This window comes from Pipistrellus hanaki (genome assembly GCF_964339955.1).
Source record: "Pipistrellus hanaki genome assembly, chromosome: 9".
Taxonomy (NCBI): Eukaryota; Metazoa; Chordata; class Mammalia; order Chiroptera; family Vespertilionidae; genus Pipistrellus; species Pipistrellus hanaki.
In genome coordinates, this window is record NC_140511.1 from 14,926,267 (window position 1) to 14,944,408 (window position 18,142).

Genomic DNA, 18,142 nt, shown 5'->3' on the forward strand with positions numbered 1-18,142 from the left:
ACTACTTTTTGACCTTGGGTAATTTACTTGAACTTCTCTGTTTCACTTTTTCTTTTATTTAAAATTTTTTAAATTGAATTTATTGGGGTGACTTTGTTTAATAAAATTATATTGGTTTCAGGTCAATTTTTTATCTTTATAAAACATAATGAACAAAATAATGCGCTATAATAAGTGAATTTTAAATAACTTATTCTTAAGTAAATTGAAACACATATTTTTTAATTTCACAGAACCCATTTATCATTGGGTTTAAATATTTAAAATAAGAATTAAGTGAATACATAGAAAAATTCATTGCACATTATAAATAATCAATAGAAAGGCATTATTATTATTACAGCCAATATCCATTATTTGCAGCTTCTGTATTTGCAAATTTGCCTACTACCTAGGATTTATATGGAACTTCAAAATTAATACATGCAGAGTTTTTGCTTTTGTTTTTTATGGTCATTTATGAACATGCACAGATTAGGAAAAAGTTTGAGTTGTCCAACACACATGTTCCCAGCTAAGGTCATTAAGGTGACACTCTCATAAAAAAGTGTCCTCATGTTCTATTTCGTACCATGGTTTTTTGTTTGTTTGTTTTTAACATTTTTGTACATTTTGTTGGTTATTTTACCAGCTATAATGGCCTTCAAATGTAGTGTTAAAGGGCTGTGTGGGGTTCTAAACACAAGAAGGTTGTGGTGTGATTTATGGTGAAAATCGATGTGTTAGATAAGCTTCACTTAGGCATCATAATAGATGGCACATTGGTTGGGACACCATCATAGTAATGACCGATCAGCAAGCTGTATATGCAGAAGGCTTGGGTGGTCAGGGACTTGCAGCACTGGGGAGGGAGTGGGGACTTGCAGTGTTGAGGATGTGATGGCTGCTGCCCTTTGCCCAGGGCCAGCCTGGGATTCAGGCAAGCTGCCCATGGTCGCTGATGCTTGCCCAGGGTCGGCCCCAATGCAGCAAGGGCCTGAGGCTCAGGCAAGCTGCAGTGACTGCAAATGCCAAGGCTCAGGCAGCCTCATAGCTGGCAGTGGCAACAGCAGAGGCATGATGGGGGTGTTGGATTGCCTCCTGCAGAGGGAGGCCAGAGGTAGCAGCAGCAAGAGAGTGATGGGGGTGGTGCCTTTCCCTGATCAGACAGTCACCTTCAGGTGTGGAGTGGGCCTATGATGTCAGTAGGACATCCCCGGATGGCTCCTAAACTGTGAGAAGGGGCAAGCCAGGCTGAAGGAATTTTGTGCACCAGGCCTCTAGTTTAAATATAAATTTATTTAAATAAGTAAAATTCAAGTATTCAGCTATACCAGTCACATTCAAGTACTCAATAGCCACATGTAGTTTGCAGCTACAGTTATTGGAACAATGCATATATAGTACATGCTCATCATCACAAAATTTTAGTGCACAGTGCCACTATTGATAAAATAGTTTCCCCAGAAAAGGAGTGGAGATGTGGATGGGGAGGAGTGTTTGGGGCAGTTAAATCCTATATTTTCTTTGCAATACTTGATAAAACTGGACCAGTCCCCATATGGCAATTCATTCCTCTGATACTCAGAATATTTTTATACTCTTGCCCAGTACTCTTTCCCTCTCACTCTCCCTTCTCTTCTAAGTGATTCAACTGTCCCTGTGACTTTTAATAGCTACAGGTTAATGACTCCAAAATTTGCATCTCATTTCCAGATCCCTCTTCTAAGTTAAGGGCCCATAGACCTGTCTATTTAATATCTCCAACCAGATATGCCAAAGCCCATTTGGCATTAATATCATATTGAATTATTAATTTACTCCAAAAATCCTCCTTGTTCCATGTCACCCATCTCAATAAATGAAATCTCTTTCTGGCCAAGTTGTTATGCCAGAGGACTTGGAAAAATCCTTGACCTCTTCCTTCTCCCTCTCAACACCCCTTTGGTCAATTAATCATTCAAAATATTTCTCTAATCTAGCCACATAAAAAAAAAGTTTGTTTCTAGCATGACCAGTGTGGCCCGGTAGTTGAGCATCAACCTATGGAACCAGGAGGTCACGATTTGATTTCGTCAGGGCACATGCTCGGGTTGCTGGCTTGATCTCTAGTGTGGGGTGTGCAGGAGGCAGCCAATCAATTATTCTCTTTCATCATTGATGTTTCTATTTTTCTCTCTCCCTCTCCCTTCCTCTCTGAAATCAATAAAAATATTTTTAAAAAAATTTTTTCTAATGCTACCATCTTGATGTCGCATTCTCCTTCCACTTTTCCCAGGGCTATTATTTATTCAACTTTCTGCTTCTACTCCAATGTCATCTTCTTAAGAAATCTCTCTCTGCCCCTGACTTAAAGTTTACCTTTTAATGTCATCCCACTTTATGCTTTTGCTTTTCTTAAATATGATAAATTATGTGTCTAATATCTAACCTTCATTCTCTAATTTGACAAGAGCAGGAAACATGCTTGTTTTATTGTATGTGAGCTTTGCGAATTCTTCTTTTGGTCCTTTTAGTTGTGGTTATGAATGTCCTTCAGTTTTTGGTTTTCATCTTCTCAAAAGATGACTCCCAGTCACCATTACAAGCCTTGGCTCTTCTGAGATACATGATCTCTTCTCTCAAAAGTAGCCTCTTATTCACGCCTTAGTTTTCTGAGGAACATATGCTCTTTCAAAATCCCAACTCATGTGACTCTTTCTCCCAGGACAGCTCACAAGCCTGCACTGACCTCCCATACAATCATTGAGACCTTTGAATCCTTCTGTTAACCTTTCTTGCAGTCTCAGTCCATTTAAATAGCACCTCCTAGATAAGCAATGTACAGTCTGCCCAAACACTTGGGGCCTATATCCTTCCTGTCTCATTTTCCGAGGTCTCACTTCTGTCCTTATCTCATTCCCTAGAACTTTAAGGAGCTTCCTAATTCATACCCCTACCACCATCATTTCCTGTAGACTGTCATTTCCCCAACACTGCAGAAGTGTTCTGTTGAAAAGAACATATCGAACATCTTACCCTTCTGATTTTTAAATGAAGAAACAGTAGGTACAGCAAGTGGCAGACTTGTCACTATTCCCAAGGCCTCTTCCTTATACTTGCTCAGAAAGCCTCACAGCTTCCTCTCCTACATGTGAAAGGCAAAACTCTTTGCTAGTCATCCACATGAGATTCTCTGTAATCAGAAGTTTTCTGTGTTTCTATTTTGGAAATTCTTATATTCACTTTTTATATAGAGTTGCTGGAGGATCTTTGTTCTTTTTGTTTATCCCACCTACAACATCTTTCTCTAGTTTCATCCTCTGTCTTGGCTCTTGGGTTTTGAACCCCAAAGTGTTCCTGGTGGTGTTCTTTAATACATTTTGTTGTTGAATGACTAACTGAAATATTTAAATTAATCACTTTTCCCAATATTGAATGTGGCTAATATCCTTTAATATAAGTCAATAAATATCTATCACCATATTCCAAAGTTTGTACTAAAATGGAAAATATTGGGAGACATTCGCTTATGTATTCAACTCTCAAAAAGCAGTGATTTCTTAATAGTTGGCAATTTCAGCCCTATTACTTGCTCACTTGAGAAAGTACATTTAATCTCCTGATCTTAAATGACCACCGGTGCCTTTTTAAAGTGGACATGGTGGCTAGGGATTAGTGAGGAAGAGGAGAAATGTGGAAGTAACAAGGGGAAGAAGATAAGCTAGAAGATGCTAGAAGAGAGTGAATTTATAATATGTCCTCAACCAAAATATGTGTTAGATAATATGACCCAGACTTTAGTTCTTGAAAGAAAATTTGCTTTATAAGCATTATGTAAAATTGAATCCAAGAATTATCTTAACAGTTGGTTCTTGGCCACTAAGACTGGCAAACGATATCCAACAGTTTAAAATAATTAGAAAGTCAAATGGTTTATTAGAAAATGAATATTTCTTGGCTCATAACTTGCTCACTGGGTACATTAACCTTGATTATGGACTCAGCTCCACTCCATTTTAATGTGATCTGATAATGAATTTTGAGAGAGCTCTATAGAAAGAAAATATATATTTTTTTAAAGATACAAATTAATGGGCAAATTCAGGACTATAATATAAACAGCAAATATAAAGTCTTAAATTAAGTGGTTAGTTGCTTATCCATTGTTGCTGTCTAAGTATATTTGGGAGATTTCCCCGGATGTTATGTTAAGTTTTGAAGGCCTGTGTAGTCTTTAACTTGATCTTTCAAAACAACAGAATTTAAGTGAATGTCAATAAAAGCAGTGAATTATAAATATCCTCTCTCCCAGCATATCTGGCCAGAGCTGTCTAATAAACAAAATCGTATTTCCTAGGAGTTGAGGCATGAATACCAGGCTATGCATTTTAATTTGGTGCCTGACCAGAGGACCCTAGGAGTACATGAACAGTTTAGACATCTGTTGAACTATTCTTAGAGTAAAACTGGACACATGCACGTTTTAGGAAATGAAATAAAATTTGTATTTGCACTAAAATGTTGTTTATATATGGCTGGTATATTTTTTACACATAAAAAGTTATCTGAGTTAACTACTATGGACAGCATTATTTGATTCTTTCCCTGCCCCTCCCTCACATGTTCATGGGTATTTCTATGATAAACTTAGTTCTTGCCACATAATACATATGTTTCTACTTCTTTCCCCCAAACTAAACAAAGTGGTAGTTTCACCCCATGCTGTGCAGCTGCTGTCCTGTCTCAGATAGACAGATGGTGGACTCAGCTACAAGCAAAGCAGACGTTTTGCAGTGAGAACTGCTCTCTGTATATGGCCTCCAACCCAAATGATAAACCAAAGTCTATAGAACTGTAGCCCCCAAACTGGTCTCCCTGAGCTGACACCACTGACTCAGCAGCTAGGCTGCCCATCCATCTACATGGGGAGAGGTGTGAGAGCAGACAATGGGGGAATGGGCCTGTGATGTGACTGCTTTCAGGTCCTGGAGGAAGAGATGAGCTGTGAACTCCCCTCAGTGACAATGTCAGAGGAGGTTACATTTCATTAAAAGGCCGCAGGGGAAACACACATTCAGTCAAAGAAGCAACAACTGCAGTAAGAGAACAACAAAGCCAGAGTCCCACTCATTGCCTGGCATCAGGACAAGGGCAGAGTAGAATCCTGCGGTCAGGGAACAAGGCTTACGCTCCTTCAGCATTGTAAAACCGATCCTTCAGCAATCAGGCGCCCCACTCCACACAGGTGCACGCATTTGTAAAAGCAAGCGTTCAACGTGGTAAAGCTTTGAAGCCGCAGTGCATACTAAATAATGGAGCCCTTTTGTTCAAAAGCAACATTTATTTTTTCAGGAAGATAAGAGGGATATTACATTTGCTATTTGCTATGCAGGGGGGTTGGTGGGGGGGAAGCTGCATGTTACCAATATGACAAAAACAACAAGCCTACTTTTGGAAATGTTTTGTCCTCTAAGAACATATTGAGTGAAAGGCATTATTTCAGGTGCATTTATTAGGGTTTTGAAATGCACTTTGTATGGTGAGTGTTTTATGCCTTTGATGGCAATGAAACAGATTTATTGGAAATACAATAGGCAACAGATAACCAAGGGAGACGCTGTAATAAAACACCGAGGAAAGAAAAAGGAAAAGTGAGTGGATCTGCCGGCTCACATTTTATCGAACAGATAAGAAGCGTAGATAGGGCTTTCACTGGTTCCAGGCCTAGAACGTTTATTGAAAATTAGGTAAAACACTCTCATTTTTCCTCCCTACAGACGTGATGTAAGCCGAACAAGCGAGTGTGCCGTAAAACGCATTTCGGTGTTGGTACAGGAACCCGCCGTTTTCATAGGAAACTTGCAAATGGTCACAAAGGGGAAGAGGGATGTCTGTCTCAGCTGTTGCTGATTGCACGCTGGGATTTTGGACAACAGACCAATCTCCATTTCATCTTCCCACTCTCCCCTGGGCACCTGTTGAAGGTGTGTTTTCAAAAAGCATTGGCCTTTCTTTTCAAAGAGCTGAGAAGAAATGAGCTAAGGACAGCTGAGGATTTGGTCCTGAGGGCACCATGCTTAACATTCCAAATAGACTGTGGTCACGAATCTGACACGAGGACTTCACAAGCACCTGTCATATGCCCCTCACTCAAATGGGGTCTAGTCAGTAGGGTCCTGGACTCAGGGGAAAAGTGGCTTTCCTTTCTTTGTTCAAGGCAGCAAGAAAAACATAGTTCCCTCTGAGATGCCCCTAAGCTATCTTGATTTCAGGGTTGCTTTCTTAAGAGTCTTGCTTCAGAGAATGATGAATCACTTCCTACTCCTGGAGTCAGTCTCCCTCCAAATAGACAGTAAGGAGCCAGAGAGAAAAAATTGCTCTGCATAGCAGTGATAACCACTGATGCAGAGACGGATTCCTAGTGGTGGAACCGGCCAACGTCTTGTCCTACAATGTGCAGAGCGGCCTCTCAGAATAAGCCCCGTAGATTTGGAAAAGAATTAGAGACCCCAGTTCAGATTTCACTTGGTTCAGAAACAGGACTTCAGAGATGGGGAGTGTGTACATGATTAGGGATTTATATAAATAACTTTGGGTTGTTTTAATACACAAAAGCTTTTAGGCTGTAAGCAATCCATGACGGCTTGCCAAATAGAAAATGCCATTGTAAATCCATGTCTGTATATGGAAGAGATAGGAATACAGAAGCAATATACATAAAATCAATTAGCATAGTTTGAAGAGTTTGAATTCATTTTTAAATATGGGTCCTATCAAGTATTCCATCAGATTTCCAGTAAGGGGAATATTTCAATGCTGAATTTTTTGACTTTCAACTACCAAAATCTTTCAATGAACATTATTCTGAAAGACTCATGCACAGTCCCGAGGCCATTCTGCAGAGAAGTTACTTCTGCAGAAGGGTTTCTGGAAAGAAACAATTAAAATTTGCACTACAGCTTATAAATTGCATCTTGTAGGATTACGATAATAAACCTTCTGAGACAATTCTTTGAGCCTGGTGTTAAATAAATTTGCATGCCTCAGCAAGATGTACCAAAAGGAGACTTAATGACTTATTTCCCAAAGCGCCTGTCTTATCATGGCATGCTTTTGGAGACAGGTAATTACTGTCTCCATAGGTAAATATGTAGTTTATCTCATGAAAAAAACATGGTTTGGTTTGTGCCTTTTCCCCAGAAACCATATTTTCCTTTTTTTAAAATTTTTTTTATAGGTAAGATGTATATATAAGAAAAACTCATCTTTTGGTTTTTAATATATAAGGTGCTTTCTTTAAAAGAGCAAGATGAAAAATTGTTTTGTGACTCAGAATTTAAAAATAAATTAACATTCCGAATATTGCAAAGACATGTTTCATGTATTTACTATGTCCCTTATTTTGTCAAAAGACTTTAAGGAGCTAAATGACTCACCCTTACGTAAGCTCTGGTGTACCTGGTTATATATACTGCATAAACCATTTGGCCATTTACATATAGACATGGATACATCCTCAGGCACTATTATTAAATGCAATTCTATATTCTGCATATTGAGGTTGATGATATAACTTTCTGCTTGCCATGACAACTAACAAAGCGAGGCTGAAACTCAACAACCACTTGTATTCATTGCTTTGCAGGCTAGCAGTAAGTTCGGCTGCTGGTAGGAAAGGGGTCACCTGTGCCACCCCCTTAAACAAAAGGATCTTTCATGCTTAGCGCACATGCAGATTCTCTTATCGAGGTGGCCTGGAGCTGCAGATACAGTCGCACCGCTCATGGTGATCCAACTGGATGTCAATGAGAGCCATGTACTTCGATCTACCCCTCCTCCTGAAATGGCCGGGATCAAACTTTAATACCTAGGACAACAAACACATTCCCTGTTAGAAAGCCCTTAGAGTACAACACAAGAGATGCCACTTATTCTCTCTGTGACAGCTGGTCCTTAACCCTTTGAGAACTCACACATGTAACTATTTTTACAATTATCAACTCCTTGAAGTGAAGGGCTCAACTGATCACAGTGCCTCCTGAATCACCTACCTGCAGAACCAAGATGATCTCAGGTGTCCTCGCATGGAATTATGGACAGCTTTCTAAGGGCCTGCTTTGTCTCAGGTGCTGTCCCAAATATTGTCATGACAATTCTTCTGTCAAATCATATGTTATGGATAAATAAAAATACTGAGCATATTGCTATTTCTGTAGATAGCACAATGAATAAAGTCATGAACATAAAAGCTGGTATTGCTAATTTTTTTACTGATGTAAAACAATTTTCCCTAATGAGGATCATTAGGGCTAATAATTCTATATAATAAAAGGGTAATATGCAAATTGACCAAACGGTGGAACAACCCATTGCTATGACATTCAATGCAGGATGCTGTCCCACAGGGGGAGCGCAGCTGGTGAGTGCAGGGGCCTAAGCAGTCAGTCGGACATTTTCTGAGGGCTCTCAGAGTGGGCTGAGGGGACCCCTCACCCTTTGTGCATGAATATTGTGTGCTAGGCCTCTAGTAAATAAATAAAAATATGTTTATGTCCTCACATATATGTTAATATGTTATACCTTTTATAATTTAAATCACTAAAATTTTTGCACATCAATATTTGTATAGCAATATAGCATTTCTTAAATTAATAAAGTATAACCAACTTTTTAATGAATACATTTAAATATATTTTTTTAAATTAGTAAGTGTCAATAGAAGCTGGCTCTTCTTTCCTGTTATGCCTTCATTGAAGTGAAAGATTAGTCATTACATCACACATACTTGGAAAATTATATGCTTGTTCTTATATATACTATATGGTCAGTTTAATTGCTTTTCTTGTTTATGCTCTTAGGTTCTGGTTAGCAGTTAGTCTTCACGTTTGATTTTGTTCTATTTTCCTCTTAGACTCTGAAGTCTGTCAAAGTACCATACAATTATGCGGCATTTTACATTTTTCAAAGAATTTGCACAGATGCACTATTTCAAACCACGTCTCATACTTGAGGAGGCATCCTTATTTCCATTTTATAGATTTCAGAATGGGCACTTTAAAGAAGGCTAAGGGCCCTCTGGGGACTCGGACCCAGGGGCCAGGCTTTTTCCTCCAGGCTCCTGGAACACTCTGACCCAATGCCTCTCCAATGTGCCTACCATTTCCTTTTGTGACTCCTCGGGTAGACCAGACACACCTGTGCCATGTGAATGTAAATTATTTGGACTTTATTCCATTAGGTACTATTAATTACTTTACCCACTTTGTTCATAGATGAGAAAAGAGGGAGATTAAGTTACTTGCCCAAAGTCACAGAGCTAGTCATTAGTAGAACCAGAATTTGACTCATGACCTTATCCATAAAATTAAAACTTTGTGTAACTTGGCAGCATGCTGGAAAAATGGTAGCTGCTAAAGAAATCTCCTGGGTGAAGGTGGTGGGAGATGCCCGCCATGCAGGAGGGAGTGGAAGTGCAGGATTCTTCCTTTTTACTGCCTTCCCAGCTCTCCTCTATTCTACTTCCAGCAAACACAGGGGACAAAACAAGCCAGGAAATAAAGAAGAGGCCCAAAGAGTGACCCCTGCTTTGGACCTCTTTTAATCACGTACACATTGTAAAGTACCAAGAGCAGAGCTACATTGATATTTGCCCACTGCTCCTGCATTCTCTCCTGTTGGCTAACTATAGAACACAAAAGCTGCTTCTCTATGAAAAAATAAGCAAAAGAAGCAATGGTTGAAGAATAGATTAATCACCTTCTGGGGTGTTCAGCAGCCCTGCCCAGGACAGATTTGGTCAGAGTGCCTAAGAAGGGGTTAGACGAGGCTGGAGTCCACAGCTTTGCCAAGAATTTCTCAATACAAACTAGCTGTTGTCCAAGAATGGCTGCATGTGAACCAGATTTGGGGGCTGGCAGATACAGGGGAGGAACATGATTACAAGAAGATGAGCACACATTAAACATTCTCTGTGTAAAGAAGGCAGCTATGAAAGCCTTCTAAGTTGCGATGAGGGGTGCCTGTAAAATCAGCACCGTTGATTTGCTTTCTCATTCCATTTGCTTTCTCATTTGAGCTGAGAGCAGAAGCTGGGCAGTGTTCCTAATTTGCCTCCTGACTGTGAGGGGGTTTTCCCTGTGTCTCGTATTAAGCAATGTGAGCACAAGCGTATATGTGTTTTGCTGATAAGAAGAGAAAAATGAATTGGCAGACACTTTCCCAGACAAGACAGGAAAGCACTGTTTGAACAAAGTGGAAATTGGACTGCTTTGCTGACTGATCACAGGACCGATGTTCAAAGCTTTCAGGCCCTGGAATAGTCTTAAGTTCAGGTACACAGCCCTGCAAGGAGGAAGAGGGCAGAGCGGATCTGAGAGACGGTAGAAAGTTAAAAGAAAAACGAAGAGCCTTTATCTGAGATAGCAAGCTGGCTGGTTATGGGTTATCTGGTCACCATTGAAGGGAAGGAACCATTGAATTAATCACAGCCACTGCTGGACCCTTGCTATTAGGAACCATCACACAATGATTTCCTATATTCCGAGCTGTGAGTCACAGCTGCAAGCACACAGGCTGAAGCGAAAATTCACCGAGGAGCAGTCGGCCATGAAGAAATGTGGGTGAAAGTGGAACTCTCTGCTCCTCTCCGCTACCTGGGAACTCAGGTGCTGGTGCCAGGGAAAGTTGACTTTTACTAAGTGGAGAAGGTCGGCGCAAGTTGGGAGCTTTCTTAACACCACACAAAGCCAAAAGCGCTCAGTTTGCAAATGACAGTATCACAGAAGATATTTAACTTCAGTGCCAATAAACCTCCCAGTGAATCATTGCCATACAGCTATTACACTAACAAAACAATACTAGGCAGAAAAGCTATCTGCTGAGTTGCCTTCTTGTTTATTGGGAATATATATTTTACAAAGGTTGTTCAGGCCTTGTAACAGTTCTCAAATGAATGGCTGACATAGGAACACAAGTACACATTTCAGGATAAACGCAATGTCTAAACCTGAATCATTAAGAGTTCATTTAAGATTCTCCCTAACTTCTGAAGCAGGCAATGCTCAGTACACATACAGTTTCTTAAGATACGAAGAAAACACTTCTTGTTTTTGCTTCCATTTTGACTGCTCTCATGCTTATAGATTATATGAAAAAATGTGCATACAGTTAAGATTTTAGGGGCTGGTAGTGAATTTTCCCCCCCTGAAATCTAAGTGACCACAAGCAAAAATACTTTGAGAAGGGATTGCATTCTTTTCTACTTGGGTAATTGCTCAGCTTGCAGCAAGAGTTGCAACAGAGGCAGCCTTGCCATAGAAGAACTGATTCCAAGTCACAAGACAGAGCATTCAACAAAAAAGACACGAATGATGAAAAGTTCAGCAACGTTTTGTTAACAAGTCAAGTTTGAAGGTAACCAAAGGCCGGGAGACTATGAAACTCTCATGAATTTTGAAAATGCAAACTTTATATCAGTGGACATTTACTTCTAATAGAAGTTTTCTCTGAACACTCTGTGGTTACTAGGGGGTATACTTAAGTGCAGTCCCTACCTTTATAAAACTAAGTAGGCAAATGAGCTCAGTGGTTAAGCATTGACCTATGAACCAGGAGGTCAAGGTTCAATTCTGATCTGGATACATGCTTGGGTTGTGAGCTCCACCCCCAGTAGAGGGCATGCAGGTGGCAGCTGATCAATGATTCTCTCTCATCACTGATGTTTCTATCTCTCTCTCTCCTTCTTCCTTCCTCTCTAAAATCAATATAAAACACAAAGTATTTTTGCTTGTGGTCATTTAGATTTCAGAAAAATCAACTACCAGCCCCTAAAATCTTAACTGTATGCACATTTTTTTCATATTCCATTTTGACTGCTCTCATGCTTATAGATTATAATCTATAAGCATGAGAGTAGTTAATTAATAGTCAAATGATTTTAGAGAATCAGTGGCTACATGTTCAGCTGACCCATTGCAGAGAACATGATGAAAGCCTAGCTGGGTGCCAGATTTCAGAGGATGGCAATAGCACTGAGAATCATTCATGACACAGATGGGTCTTGTCTCCCTGAGGAGCATGAGGCCCTAAGACAGGTTGGCTAATCTCTGGCAGAAAGCGTGAAGTGAAGCTAATCTAGAAGGGAAAGAACGAGCCCTTTCTGTAGCCCTTCAGGGGAGTCCATTCACTCACCAGGTGAGCGATCAGGGCTGTCAGAACTGAGGAAGCCAGAACAGGCTCAGGAAATCCCACTCACATCAGTTTTGTGCTTTATAGTCTTGAGATGCTTTCATCCCCTCAGTAGCCCCAGGAGCTAAGTAGCTCCGGTGTGATTTCTGATGAATGAATTAACAACATTGACTGTTCCAGATTATACAGTATCTTTGTTCTTTTGCATGTACCTAGCACTTCAACCACCAATGTGTTTAAATTCCATACAAAAGTTCAGTAAGATGAGATTTTGGGGCTAGGAAAGAGTGTAACTGAACAGATAGCAGGTAACTTCAGGTCTGTCTGGGACTCAACATTGTAGGTTGTAAGTGAGGAAACTTGGGGCCCTGGGGGCAGTGGTCCTCCATGAGGTAAAGCTGGAACCATTCACATATACTGCCCTGGCTCTCAGAGGAAAACAGAACCAGCCTGAAAAGAGCTGTCCTATGGCTTCAGTGAAGAGGGAGGAAGAAAAAGAAAGAAAGAATAAGGGGAAGTCTGTATAAGCTTTAGAAATGATAGTTCCAGAAAAAAAAAATAGAGTAGAAACTCTGAAAAAAATTTTTTTTTGGTCTTCTTGGTCTTAATTTATAATTTTAACTAAAAATTTTCCAATAGAAAATACTTAAAGCATATAAAAACTGAAAGTACTATTCTTTTAGCACAAGATTTTATTGCCTTTAATTAATCCTCTGATTCATATATAAGTATCTGCCTGTATCTCTAACTCTTATAAACCGTAATATGAAGCAATTTTCAATATAAAATTCTACATTAAAATTAAAAAAATCCTGGAAAGTTATTTTTAATTCTGTGCAGAGACAAGAATGATTCTAGATGTTGTAAATGTGTCAGAAACAGGCTTATGTGTTTAATATGGTTGCTATTAGCCAGGTGTAGTTATTTACATTAATGTTAAGGTAAATAAAATGAAAATTTCCATTTCTTATATGTGTGACACAGATTTGTAACCACATGTTGCTAGAGAGTACTATTTTAGACAGCATAGATATGAAACAGTAGAATTCCTAGACATGAAACTAGAAATTCTAGTAGTATAGGGTTATATCAGCTTTGTGACAAAAACATGGGAGAAAGGACAGAGAAATTAATTTTTATCTCTCTCTCTGCGGCTTCCTACCTTTTTAGCTGTTGACTGAATGGTCATAGGAGACCACATGATGAAAAACAGTAAATGTTAATGAAAAAGCTCACCGTATTTCTAGGGAACATCCTATTCCTTACACATTATCAAGGGAAGATGAGAATTGGTATGTGTATATATATATACATATATATATGTTAATATATATGTTAATATATATTAATATATATGTTAATATATTAATATATATTTACATTTATACACACACACACACACACACACACACACACACACACACATATATATATATATATATATATATATATATATATATATATATATATATTTTTTTTTTTTTTTTTTTTTTTTTTTTCCTGTCTACACAGTATGTTTTTTGGAGCCTTCCCCATTTAAAAATCACCATCTAACATATTTTTTATATCTTATTTATTCCAAGAGGCATAGAAAGGTTGTCAGGTAAAAGAAAAAAAATACTTTAACAGGATACCTACAACCTTTGAGAACAGAAAATAAAAAGATGCTAACCTCGTCCTGCACTGTGAAGAAGGCTAACCCCCCTGCGGGAGAAACGGCACAGCCTTCGAACAGAGCAATGATATTAGCTCCACGGAGAGCTTTAAAATGTCTCCATTTTATGCCTTAAACGCTGAGCATGGAAGTGTTTGTGGAGAGTCACACAGGCCTGCCTATGCGATGTGTCCAGTCACCCGTAGGGGTGCTCCTCTCTCGCCGAAACTCATTTCACATCTCATCAGGTATAACCAGGAGCTGAGGAACCTGGGCTTTCCCGTCTCTGAGCTAAGAATACAGACACAGAGGTAACAGGGTACAGGGTGAGGGTTTTCCCCAATGAGCCCCGCTCAAGCAACCCCAAGCAACCCCCGTCCCTGCAAGTGGAATGAGCCTGCTGCCCTCCCTTGGGGCACTCAGCAGAGTGATCACTGTAACATGCTTCAAGGGCATTTTAGGAGTTGTGGGGGGAGGGGAGACAGACCAGGCCTGGTGGGCAGGTACTGACTGCGTGATGCTGCTGTCTGGTCCCTTTGTTCAACACTTGGCCAGCTGACTGTGTGTATTGCTCTGCAGGCTCCTACAAGTGAAAATACTGTGACACGTGCTTCAGAGATGCTGTAGACAGCAGTTTCAAAAGAGGGCAACATTGCCGACCTGTTTGTATGACTGAACAAAGACATCAAGGTCTTCCTCTTCAGATATTAATTGTTTACAGGCATTTGCAGGTAGTAGTGGTTGTGTACAGAGACAAGATAAGGAAAGGACCCTGTCTGGGAGGCGAGAGTCCTTTTAAGTGTGTATTTGGCGCTGCCATTTCCGCAATGAAGGACTTTAAAAATCCAGCTGTAACTTGGAACTGAGCAGAGAGCGGAGATGAAAATAAAGCACTGCCCAACACATCAGAGGCTGGACTGGCATGTTTCTCCTCACAGTTATGACTGGGTGGACAGCCTGTTACTTCCAGGATTACTGCACCTCTAACCTGGTTGTTGCCTTCTGCGTTCACCTTTAGGTTCCAGCGAAACATTGTGAGATTCAGGCTCCGGAACTCCAGAACTCGGTCCAATCTAGAGTTCATCGGGTCACACAAAAATAAAACACAATGCGCACCGATGACAGCATTCTCTGGCTATGAGGACGGACTTTTTTTTTTTTCTTTTTCCTTTGAAAACTGTGTGGGTGGAGTAAGAAATTCTTGTGACTAAGAGGGTATTGCCATGTAGGTCTGAAGCGTGTGTTTCCTGTGCCGAAGGTAAGCATGGCCATGGGCCGCAGCTCCCTGCATTTCCCAAGTGGAAAAGGCTGCTTATGACACATCCATTTTCATTTGGCTCCAGGGTTACCGCCGAACCTAACGTTATTGTTTTACTGTTATCAGGATAGCCAAACACTTTTACAAAGCTGGAGACTTCATTTAGGGAGCACTGTCTGTTTTTTTGTTTGTTTTTGTTTTGTTTTGGCAGATACTGATAGAAAGCGACTCTAATGATGCTTCCTAACAATAACGTTTTCCCCGCATTTTAGTTTATATTTTAAAACATGTTTCTGTTTTATGTGTCACATCTTGAGAAACACCTTTCATAGGCAATACGTTATTTGATCCCCAGGACTGCTCTGTAAGAGCTTCTCTGATATACTTCCTTAGTCCCATTTCACATGTGTGAAAACTGAGTGTCTACATGTTAGTGACTCACATGTGCTCCCACAGTCAGGGTCAGGAGCAGCTCTGATTCCCCCGTGGGTGCTCTTTAATGCTCAATAAAATGCTGTGTCTTAAAGAGACAGCACAGCGTTATTAGGAACAAGAACATAGACCCCGGAGCAGTGATCAGAGTGCAGGTCCTGGCTCTGTGACTCACCAACCATGTCGCATTGGCCAACTAAGGGATCCTCTTAGGCCTCAGTATATTCCCCACCCCAATCCCCTCTACTGTGTGCTGAGAAAATAGTAAGTGAGTTAATGATTCTTTATAATAATATCTGGCACATTCTAAATACTTAAGAGAGATGGTTGATATAATTATGATTAAAGGTCACCATTCTCTCTTTAAATTTTTGTTTTTCTTATTTATTTTATTTATTGTTGCATAATTTCAGAGAAGATTCCCTAGGTAACACTCAGTAGTATTTAGGGAAAAAATTAGTATTTCTAAAAGAGAAATTCTTTTATAATTACAGGATTATGCAATGATCCTGTCTTCAACGATGTGTATTTTCTGACAAATATTTACTATCTTTGCTTAATTTTTAATTACCTGTTTGAATTAAAGTTTGGCTCTTAGCTTTTTCTTAAAAGGACCTGCATTTTGAAGTCAGATCCTTTAAACAAATAACCTCATATTTCTACAAAGGAAGCCAAATAAGTTCTAAAATTACTTCACCATACCTTTGCTTATCCACTTACTCTGTCAACCCAAGTGGTACACTATGAGGATCAGAAAAGAAGTCCCGTTTTCAGAATGAACTTAGATCCTGCCCAGGGCACTTAGCTTGACAAATTTAGCACAAGTTTAGGTCCCAGTCATCCCCCTGGCCCGGTGCCCTTTTGCATGGAGGAACTGACCAACTGTACGCAACGGTCCTGTCTTCTAGCTCCCCGTGAATTACATGCCTTTTGCAGCCAAACTGCTAAATGCGGCGCTTCCACAGAGACATGAGAACATGACGTACCTCGTGGTACTTTTTCACCGTTTTCCCTGACGCGCACTTGCAGGACTTCCAGTTGGCAGTGCCGCAGCCGCAGTTCCCCCCACAGCGCTGCACCAGGAGGCAGCGCGGGAAGAAGACCACGTTGGTCAGCTGCAGCTCCTCTCGTAGGTTCACTGAGTAGTTCCTGGGAGTGCAGCTGTACCGCTTGACATCCTCGTTGAGCCTGTCCAGGTCCACTGTAAGAAACACACGCTGTGTGAGCAAGTGCACGGCGGTGAGCAACACAGGCAGCATGTGTTTCTGGGAAAGGGACTGAACATGTCTTTGGGATCTCAATTATACTCCAAATATCACAGGTGAAATGTCTTATTTTTCTATGATCCTACGTGCCCTTCAAAAAAATAGTTATCATCAACAACAACAAAGAAAAACAAAAACCCCTAAAAAATTTGGCTAAATCTATATAATGGTTCAAATTTTCTTGTACATTTTGTAATGAAAAAAAAATTTTTTTTTCTGATGTTAAAATAAGCAAATGGCCAGCAATTTGAAATAATTACCTTTATCTCAAAAAATTATTCTTTATTCTAAATAAATCCTGACTGTAAGCTATTACTTAAATATAATTTGAATTATATCAGAGACAATCACTCTAATATATTTAACCAGCAATGAAATTTTACAAGTAAATGTGAGAAAGGAAAGGATTTAGTTTATTTCAACTCAAAGGTCAAAGAAAATGGCATTTGGGGGCTTGTGAATCTGATGCACATTTGTGGATTGGATCCTGGATGGCAGTATGCTTAGTGGTTATGTCTTAGGCTCTGCAGGAAAGCTACAGCTCCCTTCACATCGTGGCTATACCTCCTTCTAGTGTGAAAGTCCCTTAACTGCTCTGAACCTCCGCTTCCCCATCTATAAAATATAAATAGTATAACTACCTATTTCACAGCAATATTTGAAACATTGACTCTGGTGTGCATGGTACTCAATACTATATGTTATTGTGCATTTTGATTAATTTTGACTTTTCCTGCATATTTTCTTTTTAAAGTCAAATGGTCAAAAATGAAAAGGAAAAAAAAAATCATGCTTTCCTTCTCTATTTCTTTCTTTTGGCTGTCAGGGATATGGTTACGGGGTTTTCTATGAATGAAGAACATCATCTTACATTTTCATATTTTAGTCATAAAGATGTATAGGAATTACCTTTGTCTTATTATGTTATATAGATTACATTTTAACTAGTGGTCTCAGAATCCATCCAGTCATCTATCCACTTGACATGCAAATCCTTGACTGTTTAGCACATACATGACCATGCCCTCAGGAGAAAGTCCCTTGTCTGCCTGAGTTCCACATCATTTCCTAGTGCAAGTCCCTTGTCACCACAGAGGCCACCACAGGAGGGATCCCTCCAATGTCAATTAGGTATCATCAGGCTGACCTGCTCTCTGGCCTCAGGGAGTCTTAGTCGTAAACCAAAATTGCTTGAGGAGCGGTAAAGAGTATTTTTCAGGGGAGAGGTTAAAGACTAAGGATGCTGTCAGTAGACTGCATCTGAAGGAAACCAAAAGAAGGCACTAATGGGTGAAAGCACTTAACCCCAGAAAGTCAGCTGAAAGACTGGCCAGATGGTCACATGATCCCCGGAATAAAGAATTCAATGGGAATTGAATTGGTGCC

At 39.9% G+C, this 18,142-nt stretch overlaps 1 protein-coding gene across 2 annotated transcripts in view; it reads right to left on the reverse strand.

Moving 5' to 3' along the window:
- Positions 1–7,115: 7,115 nt before the first annotated feature.
- Positions 7,116–18,142, reverse strand: part of PDGFD (platelet derived growth factor D) — a 192,747-nt gene continuing 181,720 nt past the window's right edge. For both annotated transcript variants that reach the window (XM_084893736.1, XM_084893735.1), the window contains exons 6-7: positions 16,478–16,692; positions 7,116–7,828 (exon numbers count right to left, since the gene is read on the reverse strand). In XM_084893736.1, coding sequence (XP_084749862.1) covers positions 7,703–7,828; positions 16,478–16,692 — 341 coding nt within the window. In that variant the 3' untranslated portion in view covers positions 7,116–7,702. The remainder of the gene's footprint in view (positions 7,829–16,477; positions 16,693–18,142) is intronic.